Raw genomic sequence first — 26359 nt, forward strand, 5'->3', positions numbered from 1 at the left:
TCAGACTGTTTCTCTGCTTCTCTCACTGAGTCTGACAGGAGATTAAAAACACATCACTTCATTGAGGAGAAGGAAGGAAAGAAGGAAGGAAGGAAGGAAGGAGAAAGGAAAGGAAGGAAAGAAGGAAGGAAGGTAGGAGGGAGGGAGGAAAGAAAGAAGGAAGGGAGTGAGAAAGGAAAGGAAGGAAAGAAGGAAGGAAGGAAGGAAGAAAGGAAGGAAAGAAGGAAGGAAGGAAGGAAGGAAGGAAGGAAGGAAGACGGAAAGAAGGAAGAAAGGAGGAAGGGAGGAAGAAGGAAAGAAGGAAAGAAGGAAAGGAAGGAAAGAAGGAAGGCGGGAGGTACGGAGTGAGAAAGGAAAGGAAGGAAGGGAGGAAGAAGGAAGGAGGGAGGTAGGGAGTAAGAAAGGAAAGGAAGGAAAGGAAAGAAGGAAAGGAAGGAAGGGAGGAAGAAGGCTCATCAAACCACATGATAAATAAATTCAATGTGTCATTCAACTCCTCCTCTAAAAGATGAATAAAGTTCTTCTTATCTTACATGAGCAGAAACATTCAGATGAGGAATATTAAACTTTACCTGCTTCCTGTGTAACTTTGGAACTTGTCACATATTTTTCAGACTCCACTAAAAAACAAACAGAGAAGAAAGAAAACACATTATAATAAAAAGATGAATGATTGCTGAGTGATGTCAGACTCACAGCTGATTAATGCTGAAATACAACAGAAGTTGTAAATCTAGTTTAACTGATTTATGGATTCATCATCTTACCAACTATTACTTATCACTGACTCTTATTTCTATGAGGATAAGTCATCTTAAAGTTTTTAAAGTGTTTTTTTTCTCTCAAATGAAACCCTGAACAGTATGGAAGGGTTAACAAACTAAAACACATTAAATAACCAAACATAACAACTGAACTTAAAAGCCTCAAATATAAACCAGACTGAGTGAAACTGACCTTCACTCTCCTGAGGCGGTGACTCCTCCACTAAAGCTGCAACAACACAGAAAACATCAACGGTTCAGTGTTTTACTGCTGATGTTCATAAAAACACTTCAACATGAACTAAATCATAGCAGAAACTTCTGATGTCATTAAAACAACAGTTAACAGAATTTAACCTGCAATAATTTTGATATTTGAGTAAATTTTAAAGCAAAAATTCACATTTATTTTCTGTTTTATTAACAATAAAAAGCTAAATATGGTTCTGTTTTGTGCTGCTGGCTGAACAAAAGACATCAGCTGTGACTCCAGGAACCCATCACGGCCATTTTTCACCATTTGCTGACAATGATTAGACCACAAAATAACAGCTAGATTAATCAATAGTGGAAATAATTGTACGTTAAAACCCTAAAACCAGCGTAACTCTCACTACTGCAGCCTAATAAACCTCATCTCATCCTCATGTTTAATATCTCACCTCCACTTGTGTCGATGGTGTCAGCTTCTTTTTCTGAAAAAAGAGAATTAAAAAAACTATTAACCCCAGCAGGAGTGAAATCATCCAGAGAAACATGAACACTCAGTAACAGACAGTAGAAACATGAGAGAGAGGAATGTGTCTGACCGTAAGGATGACTGCTGTCTCCTCGAGGATCATCTAGAAAACAGATTCATCAACAAGATAGTAAACACACAGGAATCAGCAGCAGAAGAACAGCTAAGAGCGCTAACTCACATTCACCATGACTTCACCACTGAGTTTGACATACCACAGAAAAGTGTGTTGTTAACCACCCTGCCAAATTTGAATGATTAAAAAAATCCCCAAATATATGAAATTAGGCTTCAAAGTTGTGTAAAAATCAGCCTCTTTCTCTGCTCCCAAACACTGAAGCCCCGCCCCCTACCAAGTGTCACCTGTCAATCAAAGTCACCACCTCTACCAGAAACATGGACGCTACGTCTGAGAGCTTTCTGTTGCTAACCTCGACTGCTAACTCAGTGGCTAACTTAGCGGCTAGCTCAGCAGCTAGCTCGGCAGCTAATTCGGCGGCTAGCTCAGCAGCTAACTCAGCTAACTGGCTAACTGTAGACTGTAGTAGTAGTAGTGTGTGCTGAATGTATTTATACCTCTACAGCAGCAGGGGCGGATTTATGCTAATAGCCTAGCTCCACAATTCAAATCTAAATGGTTGAAATGCTTTTTACACCTTTTTTAGAAATACATTTATGACCTATTTAATGTGTTTAGAAGAAAATGTCTGAATTCACTTTACACGGTCTTTAAACGTATTAAGTTCTGATTCCCAGCCCTACATATTATACAAATTGAACCTTTAAGGGTAGAATAAATAGGAATAGGGTTACCTTTATAAAGCAAGGATAAAGTAATCTAAGTTAAACTCTTTCTTTGAGTATTAACATCTACAGTGATTTCACATTGTGTGTTTCCCACCTTCTAACCACAGACTGTATAAAAGAAACAGACGTAACATCAGTGACGTCACCCATTGGTTTGTGGACTGCTGCTCGGAAGCCAATAGTTTCTAATCTAGGCAGCGCCATCTTGAAAATTTCAGGTGCATGCTTATTTTTGAATCATTAAAACAAATTCCTTTAAATAATAGAAATAAGATAAACGTTTGTGTTTGACTGACCGGGAACAAAGTCGTCTTCCACCAGCGGAGGCAGCGGGACAGCAGCTGGAGACACATTAAAACACACACGTTTAAACACACACACACACACACACACACACACACGTTTAAACACACACACACACACGTTTAAACACACACACACACACACACACACACACACGTTTAAACACACACACACACACACGTTTAAACACACACACACACACGTTTAAACACACACACACACGTTTAAACACACACACACACACACACACGTTTAAACACACACACACACAGACGTTTAAACACACACACACACACACACACGTTTAAACACACACACACACGTTTAAACACACACACACGTTTAAACACACACACACACACACACACGTTTAAACACACACACACACACACGTTTAAACACACACACACACACACACATATACGTTTAAACACACACACACACATATACGTTTAAACACACACACACACACACACACATACATACACACACACACGTTTAAACACACACACACACACACACACACACACACACACACACACACGATGCTGACGGTGCAGCAGCAGATTAACAGGACGTGTAGGAGCAGGTGGAAGGTGACGATGATGATGATGATGACGATGAGGAAGAAGATCAGGTGACGTTTTAAGCTTTGAGCGACAAGGGGACACACACACGAATGCAGGTGATGCTGTGGTTGCCACGGCAACAGGACTGCTGTCTACTAAGTGTAGTTAAAGAGTTTCCCAGTTAAAATCAATAAAATCAATAAATCTAAACTATTATTGACCTTTATGTGTTTTACTGATCAAATATTGTTTTCTATCTTTGAATTTCTGATTTAGGTTATTGATTACAGTTATGAAAAGTATTATATGCAACATAAAACACAGAAAACAGACATTTCAGGCTGCGACTACCTTTTAATTTCAGTATCGATTATCACCATTATTTTTGCATTAATTAATTTCACACTACCATAAATAAGTAAAGTACAGGCGCTAACGTGACCACCAGGCGCTAACGGTACCACCAGGCGCTAACGGTACCACCAGGCGCTAACGGTACCACCAGGCGCTAACGTGACCACCAGGCGCTAACGGGACCACCTGATGCTAACGGGACCACCAGTGTATCTGGTAAATGACTCCACTAAGGATGCCTGGACTGTTATCAAACTTCTACAGTAGTATAAAAAAGATATTTACTCATAAATCCATGCATTGGAAAGTTTATAAGTACACCAGGAGTTTATTAAAATTAACACTTACCTGATGGCTTTTACTCTGCTGCTACTGCTAAAGCTGGAAACATTGTTGAAATCTCGCGTGATCACTGAAATCCCGTGTGGTCATGCGAGATCCCGCACAGAGGACATCTGTTGCCGGAAGAGACTCGTAGTAGTGAAGAAGGAGCAAGTCTTCATGTTCGATAGTAACTTCAAACTCTGCCATGTTGTTGATGTCTTCTGCTGTACTCTCGATTCTTGCTCCTTCTTCACTGCTAGCTACTAGCTTACCAGATACACTGTTGGTCCTGTTAGCGCCTGTACTAAGACATTCGTCTGATGGCTCTAACTCCACCAATTTGCAACCAAATGAAAAAAAAAGGGTGAGGCGCTGATTAGATAGATGTCATGGTGCATTATGATGCTAGGTTGAAATTACGCCGAACCATCGCTTTAAGATAGAATATGCCGATGAATTGATAAAAAAAAATAACTAGCAGTTTTATCAATAATGAAAATAATTGTTAGTTGCAGCCCTGGACAAATGTGAACACAGATTTACCAATGAATGGAGAGGTGTGAAGTATAACATCACATTCAAAGCAGCTTGAATGCAGCTTCACACACACACACACAAACAGCATCACACACACACACACACACACACACACACCACCAACAACGAGGTGACGACATGCAGCAGCTTCTGAGCCACAGTGAGGGAAGGAAGCACCAACCTTGGATTTCAGACTCCACATCGTGAGATCCAGAGACTGGCAGACACACAGACAGACACACAGGAGCCATAATGTTACCTCCATCACATCAGCTGACAGCAGTTAATGAGAGCATTCAGATACCGAAAGCTGCAAGTTCAGCATTAATACAGCTGCTGGTAAAAAAAAAAGCTGTTATAAAATAAATAATACAATATGGCCAAAAGAATGTGGACACCCGAATCTTATAAGAGTGGAAATGATTGGTTTGAAGACTTGTAGTGGTTTAGATGTCTGCTGTATGAGTGTTGACTGACAGTTGGCTCAAATGATGTTTTTAGACTTTAGGAGTTTCAAGTTTGAAGGCTTTTCTTTAATTGGAAGGACCTGGCTCCAAATGGAAAAGATGGCGCCAACCATGAGCTGCAACTCTGGGCTTCAAACCAGCTCCAATACCAAAGCATCAATGCATGATTTCATACTGCGCTACTTCCATCTTTCTATACAGACTTATGGTATTAATCCAAAGGTCCTGGCTCCAAATGGAAAAGATGGCGCCAACTAGAAGCTGCAACTCTGAGCTTCAAACCAATGCATGATTTCACACTGCACTAGTTCCCTCTTTATATTATATATCTTTATACAGTCTATGGTTTTAATCCAAAGGTCCTGGCTCCAAATGGAAAAGATGGCGCTGACTAGAAACCAGCTCCAATACAAAGTACCATTGTGTGATATCACTATGCAGTAGCTCCATCTTTAATAAAGTCTATGGTATTTATCTGCTGTGATGCAACATTTCACAAAGTTTGATGTTGTTTGAATTCAATACCTGCCCTGTTAGCACAATGATAGCTAGAGTGTGCACAGCTCGGTTTTCTCAGTAAGAAACCATTAGCTTCTTTCCAAGATGGCAGGGCGTGTTTCCAGAGCGTGAAAGGAAGCACTCCATTCTCCTTATTTGGAAGGTCCTGGCTCCAAATGGAAAAGATGGCGCCAACTATGGGCTTCAAACCAGTACCAATGCATGATTTCACACTGCACTAGTTTCCTCTTTATATTATATATCTTTATACAGTCTATCGTTTTAATCCAAAGGCTCCAAATGGAAAGATGGCGTTGACTAGAAAACTGGCTCCAATGCAAAGTACCATGATAGTTCAATCTTTATATAATATTAATATATCTTTATATGTACCGGTAGTCTATCTGCCCGGCCTGCAGTCAGTGTTCCAGTTCATCCCAAAAGTATTTGACACAGTTGAGGTCAGAGCTCTGTGCAGGCCGCTCAGCTTCTTCCACAACAAACTGGGAAAACCATTTCTTTATGGAGCAGCAGGAAGAACACCACTGTCTCTAATACTGTTGCATAATGCAACAGTAAGATTTCCTTCAACAGACACCGTCCACATCTGGTCATTGTCCACATACCTTTGGCCATATCGTGTGATAATAGAGAAGAAAATAATCTGAAGTATAATAAGCAAAGAAAAAGCAGAATTTAGTATTCAAACGTTAACAGCAGCTCACATGACTTTAAATATAAAACACTGTTTCTGTTCTTATGTTTCATCAAAGAGAGGAAACGCTTTTTAATGAGCATCAAATTATAAAGTGTTTTAACTGAATGAATACGAATACTAAGAGAAAGATAGAAAGAGCTCCATCTCTTTGATTTCGTCTTAACTTTTTGGGAAGATGGGAGTTCACTCTCTAAAACAATTCAGCAATCTGCAACAATAATGTTATTCCGATTAGAAATTAAAAAGTTAGGAGTATTGTGTTTCATAAGAATACTTATTTCCTGTTGCTGCTGAAGTCTCCTTGTTTTCTCTGGGTTTTGGTTTTTAAAATAGACGAGGAAGAAAAAACGTTGACTGACAGTTTATTCTGACAGAGTGAAGGACCACAAAGGAAAAAAGTCTAATTTACTGGATTAACTTCAGATATATGAGCAACTCAAACCCAGAAGCTGAGTTTTATGAACTCTTGGACTTCCTCAGGAGAGAACAAAGTTTTCGGTTATCCCGTTGATTATACTTGGTGATGAATCTAATATCTTCATTGCCTACTGTTCCTTCCTTCCTTCCATCTGTCTTCCCTTCCTTCCTTCCATCTGTCCTTGCTCCCTTTCTTCCTTCCTTCCTTCCATCTGTCTTCCCTCCCTCCCTCCTTCCTCCTTTCCTTCCTTCTTTCTCCGTTCCTTCCTCCCTCCTTCCATTCTTTCCTCCCTCCCTCCTTTCCTTCCTTCCTCCCTCCTTTCCTTCCTTCTTTATCCATTCCTTCCTCCTTTCCTTCGTTCCTCCTTTATCCATTCCTTCCTCCTTTCCTTCCTTCTTCCTCCCTTCCTTGACTCGAGGACAACAGGAGGGTTAAATCAAGACAACAAGAGAGACAGTCAATGTATAACTGAGTCTAATGTATAACCGGTTATCCCGTTGATATATCTAATCTCTTCATTTCCTACTGTTCATACGCTGCGTCCCACCTGATGCAGCCTCCTCGGTTGGACTCTCTGGGGCTGAATCCTCCACTGGCTCCGCCTCATGAGGCTCTGCAGCCTGCTGATTGGTCGACTGAGACGCATGTTCACTGGTTTCTAAAACTTAAAAAGTTGGAGGATGGAGAGAATAAATCATGATATAAATATAGGATTGAAAAACAGAATGGATTTCAATTCATTGGGCTTAAAAGGAAAAGTTCACAGTTTTTAAAGTCTGTCCAAAGTAACATGAAGTGTGTTTTTCTTGCTGTAATGATTCCTCCTGTTCATACTGACCATTAGCAGATCCCTTCATAATGCACTTACAATGGAAGTGATGAGACCCAGTCCTTTGAGTCTATGTGCTTTTACAGTCTTTTTAGAGTCTCAGACGGCTGAAGGAAACAGCTGCTTGTATGAAAGGAGGACTGTGGATTTTACTCTGCATCACTTACATTGGAAGCACATTAAGAAAGGTTGTCCAATGATAAGAGGAGCAGAACTTATCCATTATATTACAGCAGTATATAGAAGACTCAAGGTTTAGGAAACAGTCTTGTGACCTCAGGCTGCAACGAGCTAATTCATCTCTTAATATTTTTAATAGTTAATTAAAGAAAAAGTTCTTTAATAGGTAATAGATGAATTATTCTGTCTGTAAAATGTAAAAAAAATGCCCATCAGAAGAGAGAGAACCCTTTCTATTAGGATCGACCTTTTGGGAATCAGACCTGTTAATGTTAGCACCTTGCTCTACATACTGATCTAACAGAGAGAGACTGGGGTTTTCCCACCAGTAGATTGTCTCAGTGTCAGACTGGGTGTGAAGCAAAGTGGAGCGGATCAGTGTCACATTCAGCAGGTCAGGTGATCAGGTGATCGGGTGAGGCTGACACTCCCTCAGGACCAGATTCACAGGTGGGAACGAGGGGAAACACCTGCTGGCTGGTCGTATCAGGTATCAGGTATCAGGTCAGTGTGTGTGTGTGTGTGTGTGTGTCCTCACCTGTCCTCTCCTCAGGTGAGTCTCCCACAGCTGGTCTCTCTGCCTGTTTCAGTCCTGTTTCATTGGTTAAAGGTTCAACAGTCAGACACAATGACACACATACATCCACCTCATACTTCATTAACATGGAGCTTCATCAGTTCATCAGCTGTTCTGGAGTTTCAGGGAGATAATATGACACCTTGGTTTGGTTTTTGGACACCTTTAAGGACCATACATATATATATTTAAAGGGACAGATGATGCTTTAGCTGTCAGGATGTTATATGTGAAAATATTCCCTTTACTGTTTATTAAAATTGATGTGAGATGACAGAATGGGCTCTATCATATAAACCAATACTGGCCAATTCATCAGTCTATCAGTTTATAATGATTAAAATACAAAGAGCAACAGAAGCTAAATCAATGTGTGGCTCTTTTTCTTTTCAATGTTAAAGTTTTATTATATGTTGCTCCTGACATCAACCCTGAATCCACTTTCTGTTGCCATGACAATAATCCTGATTTTCTTTTAGGATCAAAAGTTTCCCAAACCTACTAAATAAAGGTTTGAACAACACATACTGAAAAAACCATCACTGGATTATGTGATCTATAATCCGACCCAGTTGCCTTCTTCCTCTCTTCCTTCCTCCCTTCCTTCCATTTGTCTTCCCTCCCTTCCTTCCTTCCTTCCATCTGTCCTTGCTCCCTTTCTTCCTTCCTTCCATCTGTCCTTGCTCCCTTTCTTCCTTCCTTCCATCTTTCCTTCCTGTATTCTCTTTCTTCCCCTCCTTCTTCTTTATGTCACTCTTTCCTTCCCTCCCTTCTTTCCTCCCTTCTTTCTTCCTCCCTTCCTCCTTTCTCCTTTCCTTCCTCCTTCTTCCTCCCTCCTTTCCTTCCTCCTTTCCTTCTTTCTTCTCCCCTCCTTTCTTTCCTTCTTCCTTCCTCCTTTCTTTCCTTCTTCCTCCCTCCTTTCTTTCCTTCTTTATCCATTCCTTCCTCCTTTCCTTCCTTCTTTCTCCCTTCTTTATCCATTCCATCCTCCTTTCCTTCCTTATTTCTTCCTCCTTTCCTTCCCTCTTCCTCCCTCCTTTCCTTCCTCCCTCCCTCCCTCCTTTCCTTCCTTCTTCCTTCCTTCCCCCCTTCCTTCCTTCCTTCCATCTTTCCTTCCATTCCCTCTTCCTTTCCTCCCTTCCTTCCTCCTTTACTTCCTTCTTTATCCATTCCTTCCTTCTTCCTCCCTTCCTTCCTTCTTCCTCCCTTCCTTGACTCGAGGACAGCAGGAGGGTTAAATCAAGACAACAAGAGAGACAGTTGATGTATAACTGAGTCGGTTTTCAGTTAAGTGTCACAGCGCCTTCATCATAATACACAGACCCATCAGAGCGGTGTTTGAGTGGTGAGGAGGTCCGGATCGTGTTTCTGGGGGAAGGAAGTGAGAGTGTTGGAGCGATCAGAAGAGGAAGCTGTGCTGCAGTGAGATAGGAGCGAGGAGGAGGAAGACGGATGTGAAGCTCGTTACTTTAAAAAGGTTTTAAACAACACGGCTGCTGGAGGAGATTAAACCAAGAAGGAAGAGAAACACGCCTCCGTCTCTGAACACCAATGTTTATTCATTAAAAGATGTTTTTTTTTTGTCACATTTTGAAGGAAAAGCAAAGAAAACGCAAACTAACAGAGGAAAAAACTACAAGAAGCAAAAAAATAAACCTAAACTTTGTAAACTTTATTCTAATCATCTATCTCTGGATGTTCTGCTGTCTGGGAAGGAAGGAAGGGAGGAAGAAGGAAAGGAGGGAGGGAGGAAGGAAAGGAGGGAGGAAGGAAGGGAGGAAGAAGGAAGGAAAGAAGGGAGGAAGGAAGGGAGGGAGGAAGGAAAGGAAGGAAGGACGGAAGGGAGGAAGAAGGAAGGAAAGAAGGAAGGAAGGAAGGAAGAAGGAAGGAAAGGAGGGAGGAAGGAAGGGAGGAAAAAGGAAGGAAAGGAGGGAGGAAGGAAGGAAGGAAGGTAGGAGGGAGGGAGGAAGGAGGGAAGGAAGGAAAGGAGGGAGGAAGGAAGGGAGGAAAGGAAAGGAAAGGAAGGAAGGACGGAGGAAGGAAGGAAGGAAGGAAAGGAGGGAGGAAGGAAGGGAGGAAGGAAGGGAGGAAGGAAAGGAGGGAGGAAGGACGGAAAGAAGGAAGGAAGGATGGAGGACCAGCATTTAAAGCACAACAAGCTGTTGAGTGTTTTTTTTAAACTGCTGCTGTTTGAAAGTAAGAGAAACATTTGGAGTTTCTGCCCTGCAGCAAAAACATGTGCTCTACACATTCAGCATTATTCATCCCAGATACACACACTACATCACAGACTACTAACTTCTGCTCTGAGTTAAACTAAACCAACATAAAATCAAAAGATAAATTACAGTTACAAGCAAACAATCAGAGTCAGAGTGTTGAGATAGTGGAGGATGAGCTGTTTCCTAAAGAGCATTAAGTTAGAAATAACCTCATAAAAATAAAAATGACAGTGCGACTCTTTTCCACAGACTGTATAAAAGAAATGGACGTAACATCCGTGACGTCACCCATTGGTTTGTGGACTGCTGCTCGGAAGCCAATAGTTTCGGATCTAGGCAGCGCCATCTTGAAAATTTCAGGTGCATGCTGGGAAAAATAAAAACACGGATTCTACTTATATGGGCATGAGGCGGAGCCATGGGCGGAGCGGGGAGGTTGCTATGGTTACGAGGGCTGGATCTCGAGGACATTGGTCAATCAACCTGTCAATCAGGACGTAGCCACGCCCTAATGCATACCCTGCTTTATCGTCACATATAAAATCAGGGAGGCCAAAATGTCCCAAATGAACATCATACTGCATTGAAGAAGGCTTTAAACTAGCGATTGAGACCATAAACACGTTTTGAAAACGTTTACTGAGGTTAGAAATCAAGTGAGAAGTTGGTGAATTCTCCATTGACTTGTATAGAGACGGTCGCCCCCTGGTGGCCTTTTGATAGAATGCAGCTCTAAGTTACTTCCTGGTTGGCTTCATTTCAGAGGACAGGAACTCCCCGCCTGCTCTTTTCCCACTGGATCTGGAAGAGTCTCCTAACTTATTAACTTTTATACTGTATCATACTGCAGATGATCACATTAACATCCTTCATATTCTCAGCAGCACAGAGAACAAGCTGAGACTTTTCCTCCAGTAAATGGTTGAAACTATCACATTACATTTAATAAAGTAACATAATGAGTTCATAAGGTCATAATGAGACAGCTGGTATAATGAGGCAGGAAGATGGAGTCGATTTGCTTTTGAGTTATTCTCCATAAAATCCACCAAAGAACTTTAAACTATATTTCCACATGATATGAAACAGCAGAGGCAGTATTTCAATATTTACTTCACATTTTTTACACCGTTACTTTAAGTGCGAAAAACTAAACATGTCCAATAAAGTCACTGCATCACCAGAAAATCAGAACACTAGGATAAGAGTTAATAACAGGAAGCCAGGGCTGTAACTAACTCTTATTTTTATCATGTGTCGCCAAAGTTCTTTATCTATAAAATGTCTGAAAGTAGTTAAAAAGGTGAAGTCTTCAACAGTCTCATTTTATTCAAGCAACTGCTCAAAATGTCAAGTTTACTGTCATGAAAGACAAAAGAAATCGTCACATGTGAGAAGCCTGAACAAGCAGAAGTTCGGTATGTTTGCTTAATAAACAACTAAAATGATTATTTATTAATGAAAGCGATTAACTGTCTAATTAATGTTTAATAAATAGTGTAGCTACATTAGCGATGCCATTTACATGAGCTGTTCTTGCATCTAAGCTCAGGTCAGATAAAGGGTTAGGGTTAGTCTGCAGAGTAAAGGCAGAGCTCTGGTCCAGTGTGATCGCTCCTTCATGTGATCAATGAAACTGGATTTATATAAAGTTACCTGCTCTGAGCTTTTTTTACATTTTGACATTTTTTTCTTATAAAATGACTCAAAACTGTTCATGAATTATAAGAAATACTTTGTTGATGGACTACAGCTCGACCGATATAAGCTATATATAGGCAACATCACATATATATATTTAATCCTTTTTCCTAATTCAAGTTTAACAGCTTCATGTTTAATTCCCAGTGAAATTTAGTGTTTCAGAGCATTGATGTAATTTTCAGTTTCTGTTCATTCTTAAACTGTAAAACATCGCTGCCCCCATTACAAATGTTTGGTACAATATTTGGGGACGAAAATGTTTATATTCTTAATAAATAAAGATTCTTGGCTAATATAACGATATTTATATATGTTTTTTTATTCCCTAACATCGGTATCGGCATCAGCCCCAAAAATCCAGTATCGGTTGGGCCCTATAAAGTATATCGCATCATATCGTATCGTACTGTAACTGTATTGTATCGTATTGTATCATATGGTATCATATCGTATTGTACGATATAGAATTGCACTGTATCGTACCATACCATACCACATTGTACCATATCGTATTGTATCGTATGATATAGAATTGCACTGTATTGTATCGTATCGTACTATATCGTATTGTATCGCAATCGAATCGTACCATACCATATCGTATCATACTGTACCGTACTGTATCATATAGAATCGTATTGTATCGTATCGTATAGAATCCTAACGTATCGTACCTTATCGTACCGTACATACCACATTGTATCATATCGTACGATATAGAATTGCATTGTATCGTATCGTACTATATCGTATTGTATCGCAATCGAATCGTACCATACCATATCGTATCATACTGTACTGTACTGTATTGTATTGTACCTTATCATATCATATAGAATCGTATTGTATCGTATCGTACGATATAGAATCCTAACATATCGTATGATATAGAATTGCACTGTATCGTACAATTCCATATCGCATTGTACCGTATCTTAATCGAATCGTACCGTACCTTATTGTATCATATAGAATCTTATCGACTCGTACTGTATCATATCGTATTGTATCGTAATCGAACCGTACCATACCATATTGTACCGTATCGTAACGTATTGTACCTTACGTATGATATAGAATTGCACTGTATTGTATCGTACAATTCCATATCGTATTGTAACGTAATTGAATCGTACCTTATTGTATCATATAGAATCTTATTGAATTGTATTACATCGTAATCGAATCGTACCATACCATATCGTATCATACTGTACCGTACTGTATCATATTGTATTGTACCATATAGTACGATATAGAATCGTATTGTATCGTATCATATAGAATCCTAACGTATCGTACCTTATCGTACCGTACATACCACATTGTACCATATCGTATTGTATTGTAGTGAATCTTGTCGTATTGTATCGTATCGTATCAGTAATTTAATAAAATGAACAGTGGGTGAGACACTGTGTTGGAGCCTTTTTCCATTTTGACATTTTTTCTTCTAAATCGAATCCAAACGGAAACTGAACTATAAAAAAACACTTAGCCAGCTAACTTCCCGTTTATCGTCTACACTGGTTGCAGCTCTACACTTCCTGTTCCTGTTCTCGTTGTTAGATGAAGGATCCAGCTGCTCCAAAAATCACAGTTTGAACATTTCACACGTAATTTGCCGGCGTTGAGTCCGAGCACCATGAATCCGATCGCATCTTCCTGTGCGATAACGTTGCTACTTCTTTCCGTCTGCCGGTGAGCTCTTCTCTCTCCTGACTTCCTGAGCTCTCACTCCACCGTTCCGTGTTTTCTCCTCTGCTGCCGTCGGAGGTCTCGGTAGCGTCGTGTTGGTTTTCCTCTCCGGGTGTTCGGGTCTCTTGGCGTTGGCGGCGGCGGCGTTGCGTTCCCTCGCCAGCCGCTCGGCCTCCATCTTTTCTCGGAGGGCTTTCTCTCGGGCGACTCTCTGCCTCTCCAGAAGCTCCTTCTCTCTCGCCGCCGCTTTCTCTCGTTCGATCCTCTCTTTCTCCCGAGCCATTCTCTCTCTTTCTTTCGCCAATCGTTCCCTCTCCATCCTTTCCCTCTGTTCTCTCGCCGCTCTTTCCTTTTCCGCTCTCTCTTTCTCTAATCTCTCTTTTTCCTGAGCGATTCGTGCATTCTCTCTGGCGATGCGTTCTCTCTCCATCCTCGCCTTCTCCTTGGCGATTCTCTCTTTTTCTTGTCTCTCCTTTTCAGCCCTCTCTCTCTCCATCCTTTCCTTTTCCCTTGCAAGTCTTTCTCTTTCCCTAGCGATGCGTTCCCTCTCCAGTCTTTCCTTCTCCGCCTTTTCTTTGGCGATCCTTTCTTTTTCAAGTCTTTCCTTTTCTTTGGCGATCCTTTCTTTTTCAAGTCTTTCCTTCTCTTTGGCGATCCTTTCTTTTTCAAGTCTTTCCTTTTCTTTGGCGATCCTTTCTTTCTCCAGCCTTTCTTTTTCTGCCTTCTCTCTGGCGATCCGTTCTTGTTCTTGTCGTTCCTTCTCTCGGGCGATTCGCTCTTTTTCCTTAGCAATGCGTTCCCTCTCCAGTCTCTCTTTCTCCGCCTTCTCTTTGGCGATCCTTTCTTTCTCGAGCCTCTCCCTCTCCAATCGTTCCTTCTCCGCCTTCTCTCTTTCCATCCTCTCCTCTTTTGCTATTCTTTCCTTTTCAAGTCTCTCTTTCTCCAGTCGTTCCCTCTCCTCCTTCTCCTTGGCTTCCCTCTCTCGTTCCCTGGCCAGACGCTCTCTCTCCATCTTATCCTTCTCCGCTATCTCTCGCTCCAGTTGTTCCCTCTCTTCTTTGGCCAGTCTCTCCATATCTTGTTTTTCTTTCTCTGCTTTCTCTTTAGCTTCCCTCTCCACCTTTTCCTTCTCAGCCATCTCTCTTTGCCTCTTTTCCTTTTCTGCCTTCTCTTTTTCAATCCTCTCCTTCTCCGCCTTCTCTGCCTTCTCCCTCTCCATCTCTGCCTTCTCTTTTTCCATTTTCTCCTTCTCCTCTTTCTCCTTCTCCAACTTCTCCTTCTCTTCTTTCTCTTTCTCCACCCTCTCAGTCTTTTCCTTCAGTTGCTCCTGGGCCGCCTCCAGCGTCTTCATCTTCAGCGCCCAGGCCGCCTCCTTCCCCTCCTCCTCCTCGGCGAGGAAGGCTCTGATCTCGGCCAGGGCGATGCGAGCGATCCTCTTGGCCTCCATCTTTTCGTGGATCATCCTCAGCTCTTCTTGCAGAGCGGAGCGCAGCGTGACTCCTCGGACGGGACGGTCTGAGGTTTGAGGTGAAGACGAGACTTTACCGTTAGCGTACCGATTCATCCACACCGAGCTGTTAATGTGGTAACTCACGGCAACCAAGGCGGTGTTACGAATGCAGGCATCACTGTCAGAGCATGACATCATCACTCTGTAGCTGCTAGTATAATCTAGTATAATAATATTACACCAAAAAACACCAGTCTTAGTTTAGTTGTTGCATTGAAGCCAAACATTATCAGCATCTTGCAGAATCTTGAATAAATGGTTTAAAGGTCGAGCAATTTTATATATTTTACTTCATATTTGGACCCAAACCAACAATTAACTGATCTGCTAACAAGTATTGTGTTTGTATCAAAGTCTGATACATCTTATTCCTCTGTTGTTGCCCTAAAACTATTAAAAACCCATCACAGACACGAGCTCTGATGATCTGAATGCTATGAAAGCTTTATAAATGGTACAATGTAAATCGGTGTATCATCAGCAAACTAACAACACTTACAGTTTAAGGTTTCTATATAGATCAGGCATGTCAAACTCATTCCACAAAGGGCCATGTGGCTGTAGGTTTTCATTCCAACCAAGCAGGAGCACACCAGGCTCAGCTGAACTCACTCTTCAGTCAGCTGATTGGTGTGCATGTGTGCTCCTGCTTGGTTGGAATGAAGTTTGACATGCCTGATATAGATAGATATCTATTTGCTTTTCTGATTTCAAACATCTCAATCAATCTCTTAACAATGAACCGATCTACTAACAGTGCCATAGACCTCTATTGTCGTCCAAAAACTATTAAAAACATCACTAGAAAACAAACACAGCGACCAGTTCTCAACTCTCAATTCAACAAAAACTCTGCTTGTTTGTTTTATTTCAGTCCAGTTTCTCTAATTTCCCTCTGTCCTCTTTCTACATGTCTAAAGCTCTGTGATACTTCATCCACAAAGAAATTGCTCTACCCTTTTAATTTCATCAGTAAACTTCAACCTGAACTCAAAGTTTATTAATAGTGCAACATCACCCGAGAGGGTCTCTGCACATTTTAAAGGTTGACTGACTAACTGATTCACTTACACATGAAATCAACTAATTAATTCATTACTAGTTAATAGGGGTGGAGGTTTCTGGCACAACTTCACCTGCTTCTAAGGTGCATGGAGGGAAAAAAAGTCTAAAAAAGGCTCCAGCAACACTTGGATCAGGGTCATTGGGGTTAATAGGGTTGGTCAATATCGATAAAAACCCTCTATCATGCTTTATGTAATTTTAAATGAGACTTAACATTTAGGGAAAAGGTTAATGGGCAAAATAGGGTTAGGGTTACCTGCTAGAGAACGCCTGTTTTTGCCATTCCTGACAAATTAAATGACTTAATTCATCACATAAATGTAAAAATCACTGCAAATGCAAAAATTAGACAGATGACATATTTGTGTTGTTTCATGATATGTATCGTCAAATCATCCACTAGTTTATAATGTCAAACAAACAGATTATTACTGTTTGTTTTCTCTATTTTCTCATTAAAAAGCATTGAAGAGTACACTGGACTTTTTTAAAACACTCAAACCAAAGCCAGACCAGACCACAGAAACCCAACCGGTCCGTTCCAGACATGCAGACAGCAGCTTTTTGTACCTCGGGTGGCGTTCTTTCTAGCAGCCGTCTCCTCCGCTGCCTCGTCTGACACAGAGACCAACAAACAGACTGTCAGCTCACTTTCATCTCTACAGAGAGTTTAACCAACACATCACAGCAGGTCTGATGACACTAACAGACGGGGAAGGTTAAGCTCAGTCAGATGGTGAGATCATGCCGCCTACTTTCTAATCACATCAACAGATAGCTACGAGGTCATTTCAACAGGAAGTATCGGTTGATGTAAACTCTAAAAGTTACAGACAGTAAATCACACAAACTCAAACACGGAAAGATCTGAGCTTAGGGCCCTATGATTAACACGGAATTTAGTGTTAACGTGGAATATCGCGTAATTTGACATAACCTGATTGAAATGCTGTTTTCGTGTGGAAGAGGAACGAATGTCTGGGGAAAACTGCACGGAGGGAAGCAAATCTGGGTGGCACAACAAGCCCCCCCCCCCTCTCCACACACTGAGCCCCTCCCCCTTCTGTCTTAGTCGGTGAAAAAACGTTGTGAACTCGACTTTAACCCCTCAGTACAGAGCCGAGCAGTTCCCCAAGGACTTCTATTGGCGCTTTTCCACTACACAGTTCCAGCACTACTCGGCTCGACTCCACTCGGTTCCAGGAACGACCTTTTCCATTACAAAGAAGTACCTAATCAACGTGGGTGAGGTCGTCATAGCAACGCTGGGTTAAACTGCCGTGACTTCGTTTTACAAACACATAAATAATGGAGGACATGGAGGCGATGGTGTACTTGCTGCTGTATGAAGCTTTCTGTCACACACAAAGCAAGAGAAGAGAAGAGAAACCGAATTGCTGTAACGCTGTTGCTGGTATTTAAAAATGGCGGGTTTGACTCTTGTGTGGGACGGCTCATGACTCTTCCAGCGACAACTCTTCTGACCAATCAGCGGCCGGCAGTCTGTGACGTCACATTTAGTATCGGCTCGCTTGGAACCTCAGCAGAGCAGATACTAAAAAAGTAGCAGGTACCAGGTACTATCCCTAGTGGAGACGCAGGACGTCGAGTCGAGTCAAGTTGAGTAGTGCTGGAACTGTGTAGTGGAAAAGCTCCAATAGAAGTCCTTCGGGAACTGCTCGGCTCTGTACTGAGGGGTTAGTGTCCAGTTTTGTGTTTATGTGTTTGTGTCGCATATAAAACAAAGTCACGGCAGTTTAACGCAGTGTTGCTATGACGACCCCGCCCACGTTGAGTAGGTACTTCTTTGTAATGGAAAAGGTCGTTCCTGGAACCGAGCCGAGTCGAGCCGAGTAGTGCTGGAACTGTGTAGTGGAAAAGCGCCATATGTGTCGGATTCACAAAAATTCAAACGGTAAAAACGGTATTGGGAAGGTTAAACTCAGTCAGATGGTGAGATCATGCCGCCTACTTTCCAATCACATCAACAGATACGAGGTCATTACGAGGTCATCTGAACAGGAAGTATGGGTAACAGACAGGAAATCACACAAACTCAAAAACACGGAAAGATCTGAACTCCTTTTGTACCTTTTGTGAATTTCATCTCAGGAAGAGGAGCCTCTACCGTCTCGTCTTCTAGGACGGTTCAAAACAAACTCATCAGTTGTGACGTTTAGTTCATCGTCTCATTTATTTTTGCTTCCTGTCACTTGAAACTAGGGCTGCTCGATTAGGGAAAAAATCATAATCACGATTTTTTGGGTCAAAATTGAAATCACGATTATTAAAATGATTTTTTTTAAACTTTAGAAACATGCTGCAGCCTTTTATCTGCTGCTTAACCCTCCTGTTGTCCTAGAGTCAAGGAAGGAAGGGAAGGAGGGAGGAAGGAAGGAAGGAAGGAGGGAGGGAGGAAGGAAGGAAAGGAGGGAGGGAGGGAGGAAGGAAGAAGGAAGGACAGGAGGGAAGGACAGGAGGGAAGGACAGAGGAAAGAAAGAAGGAAGGAAGGAAGGGAGGAGGGAGGAAGGAAGGAAGGAAGGAAGGTAGGAGGGAGGGAGAAAGGAAAAGAGGAAAGGAAGGAAGGAAGGGAGGGAGGGAGGGAGGGAGGAAGGAAGGAAGGAAGGAAGGGAGGGAGGGAGGGAGGGAGGAAGGAAAGGAGGGAGGCAGGAAGAAAGGAAGGAAAGGAGGGAGGAAGGAAGAAGGAAGGACGGAGGAAAGAAAGAAGGAAGGAAGGAAGGGAGGGAGGGAAGGACAGAAGGAAGGAAGGAAGGAAGGGAGGGAGGAAGGAAGGAAGGAAGGAAGGGAGGGAGGGAAGGACAGAAGGAAGAGTCAAAAGAGACGGGGTCAATTTGACCCGGGAGGACGACAGGAAGGTTAACTGAGCAGCCTTAATTGAACCTCAGCGGTGTTAAAGCTTTTACTTTGGAGCAAACAGGAAACAGGAAGTGGTGCAGGAGCAGAAGGAGACCGTACCTTTACCTTTACCGGCTTTCTTCTTGGACTCTTTCTTGTCCTCTATGAGGTTTAGAAACAGACGGGACAGTGAGCAGGGCAGGGAACCCATATGGGTTCCTTCCTTCTTTCCACTCTCCCTTCCTTTCTTCTTCCTCCCTTCCTTCTTCCTCTGTCCCTTCCTCCTTCTTTCCTTCCTTCCCTCCCATCTACCTTCCTTCCTCCCTCCTTCTTTCTTTCCTTCCCTCCCTCCCTCCCTCCCACCTACCTTCCTTCATTCCTTCCTTCCTTTACTCCCTCCCACCTACCTTCCTTCCCTCCCTCCCTTCTTTCCTTCCTCCCTCTTTTCCTTCCTTCCTCCCTCCTTTCCTTCCTTCCTCCCTCCCTCCCTCCCTCCCTTCCTTCTTCCTCATTTCTACTTTCTTCTATATCTGCTAACAGATGGACAGCAGAGAAGAAAACTATATATTTGACTTTTTATGGACGTTTTAAAACCTTTTCCATCATTTAAAAGTATTTCTGTTTCAATCCATTGTCATTCTTTTTTTTGACTCTCTCTGCAAGCAGTGGAGGAGGATTTCCAGTGTGTCTGAACAGGAAGTGAACAGGAAGTGAACAGGAAGTGCTTCAGTAAAAACAGCTGAATAACAGATGCTGTAACTCACAACTCCAGAATTTTAATATCCACAATCTGAACGGATTCATGAAGGATAAACAAGCGACCGCTGACCTGCTGAGTTACAATCACATATCAAACATGAATGTGCTCAACACATTATGAGTAAGAAAGAATACAAAGAACAAACCTTTACAGAGTTAGAGCTACGAGCGGAGATAAAGAAGAACAGCACGGAGATCAAAGAAGACTGATCATCACATTTCTAATATATGGGTCAGTGACAAGAAGAACCTTTTAAAAGCAGCATCAGGTTTGTTAAAATGTACATTTAGTATTTTTGTTGGTTTTATATCATTTAAATGACATTTGAACCATTTTTTAACCAAAAGTAAGACTGAATGCTCCTGAAAATGTCAAATGGTGTAACCACAAAAGAATGATAGATATTAAATATTTTAAGGAAGGAAGGACAGATGGAAGTAAGGAAGGACAGATGGAAGGAAGGAAGGACAGATGCAAAGAAGAAAGGAAGGAAGGTAGGAAGGAAGGAAGGAAGGACAGATGGAAGGAAGGAAGAAAGGAAGGAAGGAAGGAAGGAAGGAAGGAAGGACAGATGCAAGGAAGGAAGGACATATGCAAGGAAGGAAGGACAGATGGAAGGAAGGATAGATGGAAGGAAGGAAGGAAGGAAGGAAGGACAGATGGAAGGAAGGACAGATGCAAAGAAGAAAGGAAGGAAGGAAGGAAGGAAGGACAGATGGAAGGAAGGAAGAAAGGAAGGAAGGAAGGGAGGGAGGAAGGAAGGATAGATGGAAGGAAGGAAGGAAGGACAGATGGAAGGAAGGAAGAAAGGAAGGAAGGAAGGGAGGAAGGAAGGAAGTACAGATGCAAGGAAGGAAGGAAGGCAGGACAGAAGGAAGGAAGGAAGGAAGGAAGGAAGGAAGGACAGATGCAAGGAAGGAAGGAAGGAAGGACAAAAAGTAAGAGGAGGAAGAAAGAAAGAAAGAAAGAGGGAGAAAGGGAGGAAAGGGAGGGAGGGAGGAAGGGAGGAAAGGAAAGGAGGAAGGAAATGAAGGAAGGAAGGAAGGAAGGAAGGAAGGAAGGAAGGAAGGAAGGACAGATGGAAGGACAGATGGAAGAAAGAAAGAAAGAAAGAAAGAACCCTTTAAATTTAAACTAAACCACATGGACACAGTAATAATAGTCACTGACCCATATACAACAACTATAAAGCAGGATTTGTGAATATTAGACGGTTGCCGGTGGAAACGTGCAGGCATTGTATTATATAGTTATTATTATAAAGTGTTATTAAAGTCTTATTAACACAGCAGAACATGAAGAACAGAGCAGTGATGTTATATTTATCAGTGTTTGGTGGTAAACTCTCACTTTCTATCAACCGGCATCAAATTAAGACAAAATCCATGAGACCGCTGAGTCATTAAAATAAGATTCACAAAGTGCACAAGTGATTATCTCTCCTTCTAAACGACTTACTGGAGAATAAATGATTCAGTCAGATTTAGAAGGATCCTAAAACATTTAAATTTGACAAAAAAATTGCCGAATAACCAAATAAAAAGGTAAATAAATGTTAATTATGGAGGATTATTCTCAACAAGTTCCTGCAAGTTGATTTCAGACATGATGTAAAACTGTCAGCTGAATGAAGGAAATTAATCTAGAAACAGAATAACTGGAAAAAAGCAGGATATAAACTCTAATATATACACGTTTATAAAAGAACTAAAAGAAGGAATGAAAAGAGGGAGAAGGAGGGAGAAGGAAAGAAAAAGAGAGGGAGAAGGAGGGAGGAAAGGAGGAAGAAGGAACAAAGGAAAGGAGGAAGGCAAGAAGGACAGGAAAAGGACGATGGGAGGAAGGAGGGAGGGATGAAAGAAGGACAGAAGGAAGGGAGGAAGGAAAGCAAGGAAGGAAGGAAGGAGGGAAGGATCCTTCTTTCCTTCTCTCCTTCCTTCATTCATTACTTTCCTTCCTTCCTTCCTTCTTTCCTCCCTCCCTCCTTCCTCCCATCGTCCATTCCTGTCCTTCTTGCCTTCCTGCCTTCCTCCTTTCCTTTCTCCCTCCTTCTCTCTTTCTTTCCTTCCCCCTACCTTCCTTCCTTCCTTCTTTCTTTCTTTTCTCTGTCCTTACTTCCTTCCTTCCTTCTGTCCTTCTGTCCTTCTTTCATCCCAGGAAGGAGGGAAGGAAAGAAAGAAGGAAGGAAAGAGGGAAGGAAAGAAAGAAGGAAAGAGGGGAGGAAGGAAAGAAGGAAAGAATGAGGGAAGGAAAGAAAGAAGGAAGGAAGAAGGAAGGAAAGAGAGAAGGAGGAAGGGATGAAAGAAGGAAAGAAGGAAGGAAGGAAAGAAGGAAGGAAGAAGGAAAGCAAGGAAAGAAGGAGGGAAGGAAAGATGGAAGGAAGGAAGGAAGGAAGGAAGGAAGGAAGGAAACAAGTTTATATTAGAGCTGAAATGATGAATAAACTATTTTGATAACCGTTAAATCATTTTACAACAAAAATGGTTCGAGCTTCCTAAACGGGCCTCTTCCTAATTTGCCTTTTATTTTGGCAGTGAGGCTGACAGGAAACAGGAAACAGGAAACAGGAAGAGAGAGAGAGGAATGAGCTGCAGTAAAGGTCCGTTGTTGGAATTGAACCAGCGTCGCTCCTCACTGACTATCTGAACAGTTTAGACTTTTAATCGTCGTCTCTGAGAAACCGAGTCACTGTTTTAACTTCTCGACGATTCATCAGGTAACGGAGATGAAAATAAATGTTGAATCCTATAAAATATGTTGATTGGGAAAAAACTACAGAAAATGATATTAACCCTCCTGCTGTCCTCGAGTCTAGGAAGGAAGGGAGGAAGAAGGAAGGAAGCAAGAAGGAAAGGAGGAAGAATGAATGAAAAGAAGGAGGGAGGGAGGAAGAAGGAAGGAAAGGAGGGAGGAAGGAAGGTAGGAGGGAAGGAAGGAAGGAAGGAAGGAAAGTAATGAATGAAGGACGGAGGGAAGGAAAGAAGCACAGAAGGAAGGGAAGAAGGAGGGAGGCAGGGAGGAGGGAGAAGGAAGGAAAGGAGGGAGGAAGGAAAGGAGGGAGGAAGGAAGGAAGAAGGAATGAAAAGAGGGAGGGAGGGAGGAAGAAGGAAGGAAAGGAGGAAGGGAGGGAAGTAGGGAGGGAGGGAGGGAGGAAGGAAAGGAGGAAGGGAGTGAGTCAGGGAGGGAGGGAGGAAGGAAAGGAAGGGAGGAAGAAGTAATGAAAAGAGGGAAGGAGGGAGGAAGAGGGAAGGAAAGGAGGGAGGTAGGAGGGAGGAAAGGATGGAAGGAAAGAAGGAAGGAAAGAGGGAAGGAAGGAAAGTAATGAATGAAGGAAGGAGGGATGGAAAGAAGGACAGAAGGAAAGGAGGAAGGAAAGAAGGACAGAAGGAAGGGAGGAAGGAAAGTAATGAATGAAGGAAGGAGGGATGGAAAGAAGGACAGAAGGAAGGAGGGAAGGAAAGAAGGAAGGAAGAAAGGAAGGAGGGAAGGAAAGAAGGACAGAAGGAAAGGAGGACAACAGGAGGGTTAAAGACCAGTAAAGTGTGATCACATGAAGGATGATGAGTGGAGTTTTCTTTATTCTGGTTTCTTTAAAAAGGACCAGTCCGCCCAGTTTGGCTCTGCTGTGGAAACCAGACCACAACACACACACTGCACCTCCTCTTCCTCTTCCTCTTCCTCTTCCTCCTCCTCCACTTCCTCCTTCACTTCCTCTTCCAGCCGGACTGGACTACATCCCAGTCTGGTCCCAGTAAGCCTTGTTATTGGTTCTGGAGGTCCAGTATGACTCCTTTCACTTCCACGTCATCGCCCGCTCCACCTTCCTCCTCCTTCCCTTCCTCTTCCTCCTTTTCCTTTTCCTCTTCCTCTTCCCGCTCTACAGGTGAGGACACTACGTCATAGAGGAAGGTGAAGAAGCCATAGATCCAATCAGAGCCCTCCTCTGCTAAAATATTAAGAACCTCCTCAAGCGACTCGGCGTTCGCACTACCGCCGCCATCTTTGGTCAGGCCTGACGAGAGAGAGAGAGAGGGAGAGAGAGAGGGAGGGAGGGAGGGAAGGAGAGAGAGGGAAGGAGAGAGAAAGGGAGGGAAGGAAGAGAATGGATGGGAGAGAAGGTGGTGAAGGAGAACATTCAAGGGAAAAGGAGGAGAAATTAAAAATAGGAAGGAAGGGAGGGAGGGAGGGAGGGAGGGAGGGAGGGAGGATGGAAAGGAAGGAGGGAGGGAGGGAGGGATGGAGGGAGAAAGGGAGGAAGGAAAGGAAGGAAGGGAGGGATGAAAGAAGGAAGGAAGGAAGGAAAGGGGGAAGGAAGGGAGTTAGGAAGGGAGGAAGAAAGGAGGAATGAAGGAAGGAAGGGAGGAAGGGAGGAAGGAAGAGAGGAAGAAGGAAGGAAGGAAAGGAGGAAGGAAGGGAGAGAGGAAGGAAAGAAAGAAGGGAGGAAGGAAAGGGGGAAGGAAGGGAGTTAGGAAGGGAGGAAGAAAGGAGGAATGAAGGAAGGAAGGAAGGGAGGAAGGGAGGAAGGAAGAGAGGAAGAAGGAAGGAAGGAAAGGAGGAAGGAAGGGAGAGAGGAAGGAAAGAAAGAAGGGAGGAAGGAAGGAAGGAAGGAAGGAAGGAAGGATGGATGGAGAAGAGCCGTAACAAAAAAAAAACAAACCAGGGCAAAAATAAAAGATGGCGATGCGGGAAAGAGAGAACGATAGTGAGTTAAAGGAGTCGCAGATGAATCACAGATAACAGATAAGTCTTTACTTCCTGTCTCTGTCTCGTCAGGCGATCTCTCACTTCCTGTCAGCTCACCGACAAAATAAAAGAAGAGGAAGAAGACGGACGATTCACTTTGCTCTTATTCTCTCTCTCCTATAATGATAATGATAATAAGTCGCAGCATTTTTGGCCTTTTTAAAAAAACACTTTTTTTACGGGTCAGTGGTGTTTCACTGTGTCCATGTGGTGTAACTTAAATGTAAAGGGTTAAAATGTGAAAATAAACATATGAATAACTTCACACATTCTTTTTTTGTGGACCCAGCATCAAATTTCTGCTTTTAATCCATTTTGAGAGAATATATTAGAGGATTATGGTAAAAATGTCTAAGTGGTGTAACCAGTAACTAGTCAATAAAACACCATCAACTAGTTTGGCATGATCTTACATTGTAACTTTTATATTAAATAAAGCTAATGGAATACTATTGTTCTAAATATTACATTTTAATTTTTTTGTGGTTACACCATTTGACATTTTCAGGAGTATTCAGTCTTACTTTTGGTGCCAGTACCAGTATCAGTATCAGTACCAGTACCAGTATTAGTAGAACCAGCACAGTATTAGGTATTAACAGATGTAAAGGGTGAACTCTTATGTACCAACGAAGAAGAAGATCATGCTCAACAACAAACAGGAAGTGAAGTTTCTGCTTATAACGAGCTGACAGCTTCTCACCACTCTGACTCTACCACTCACTCATCTCTTCAATGCTCATCAAGTGTTCTCAGGCAGTTTAGTGTGAGTGGACTCATCACTCAGACTGATGGTTAAACTGTTTTAAACTGGTTTAAACTGGTTAAACTGGTTTAAACTGGTTAAACTGGTTAAACTGGTTTAAACTGGGTTAACCCTTAATCAGGCAACGTGCACCAGGAGATACAGACTCTTTAACCTTCCTGTTGTCCTCCTGGGTCCTTCCTCTGTCCTTCCTTCCTTCCTTCCTTCCTTCCTTTCTTACTTCATCTGTCCTTCCTTCCTTCCTTCCTTCCTTCCTTCCTTCCTTCATCTGTCCGTCCTTCCTTCCTTCCTTCCTTCCTTCCTTCCTTCCTTCCTTCCTTCCTCAGATCTAAGTTCAGCTGTTAGGGTAAATGTTCCCTCCTTCTGTCCTTTCTTCCTTCCTTCCTTCATCTGTCCATCCTTTCTTTCTTCCTTCCTTCCTTCCTTCTTCCTCCCTTCCTTCCTCCTTTCCTTCCCTTCCTTCTTCCTCCCTTCCTTCCTCCTTTCCTTCCTTCTTCCCTCCTTTCCTTCCTTCTTCCCTCCTTCCTTCTTCTTCCCTTGCTTCTTCCTTTCCTTCCTTCTCCCCTCCTTCCCTTCCTTCCTTCCTTCCGTCCTTCCTTCCTTCCTCAGATCTAAGTTCAGCTGTTAGGGTAAATGTTCCCTCCTTCTGTCCTTTCTTCCTTCCTTCCTTCATCTGTCCTTCCTTCCTCCTTTCCTTCCTTCTTCCCTCCTTCCCTTCCTTCCTTCCTTCCTCCCTTGCTTCCTCCTTTCCTTCCTCCCTTGCTTCCTCCTTTCCTTCCTTCTTCCCTCCTTCCCTTCCTTCCTTCCTTCCTTCCTTTAGGTGCAAATGACATAACTAGTAAGGCCTGTTTAAGGGTTAAACTGGTTAAACTGGGGCACTGTGACACGGCTGTAAAACCGCTTCAGTCAAACGTCACACACACAGAATAAAAACCAGAGAAGAAGAGAAG

The 26359-nt window shown here is 42.5% G+C and overlaps 2 protein-coding genes across 2 annotated transcripts in view; both read right to left on the minus strand.

Moving 5' to 3' along the window:
* Positions 1-26359, minus strand: part of unm_hu7910 (un-named hu7910) — a 59581-nt gene that overhangs the window by 16640 nt on the left and 16582 nt on the right. The window contains exons 4-12 of the mRNA XM_053342787.1: positions 8046-8099; positions 7046-7162; positions 4579-4614; positions 2607-2651; positions 1574-1606; positions 1427-1459; positions 958-993; positions 573-620; positions 7-31 (exon numbers count right to left, since the gene is read on the minus strand). Of these exons, the coding sequence (XP_053198762.1) occupies positions 7-31; positions 573-620; positions 958-993; positions 1427-1459; positions 1574-1606; positions 2607-2651; positions 4579-4614; positions 7046-7162; positions 8046-8099 (427 nt within the window). The remainder of the gene's footprint in view (positions 1-6; positions 32-572; positions 621-957; positions 994-1426; positions 1460-1573; positions 1607-2606; positions 2652-4578; positions 4615-7045; positions 7163-8045; positions 8100-26359) is intronic.
* LOC128382118 (uncharacterized abhydrolase domain-containing protein DDB_G0269086-like) lies at positions 13528-15183 on the minus strand. Its single transcript, XM_053342102.1, has one exon. The coding sequence runs from the start codon at positions 15168-15170 to the stop codon at positions 13692-13694; it is 1479 nt and encodes a 492-aa protein (XP_053198077.1). The 5' UTR covers positions 15171-15183; the 3' UTR covers positions 13528-13691.

This window comes from Scomber japonicus, chromosome 21, assembly GCF_027409825.1.
Source record: "Scomber japonicus isolate fScoJap1 chromosome 21, fScoJap1.pri, whole genome shotgun sequence".
In the NCBI taxonomy this organism is placed as follows: Eukaryota; Metazoa; Chordata; class Actinopteri; order Scombriformes; family Scombridae; genus Scomber; species Scomber japonicus.

Excerpts from the sequence above, each read along its gene's own strand:
- LOC128382118 (XM_053342102.1), bottom strand. The coding sequence starts at position 15,170 with ATGATCCACGAAAAGATGGAGGCCAAGAGGATCGCTCGCATCGCCCTG.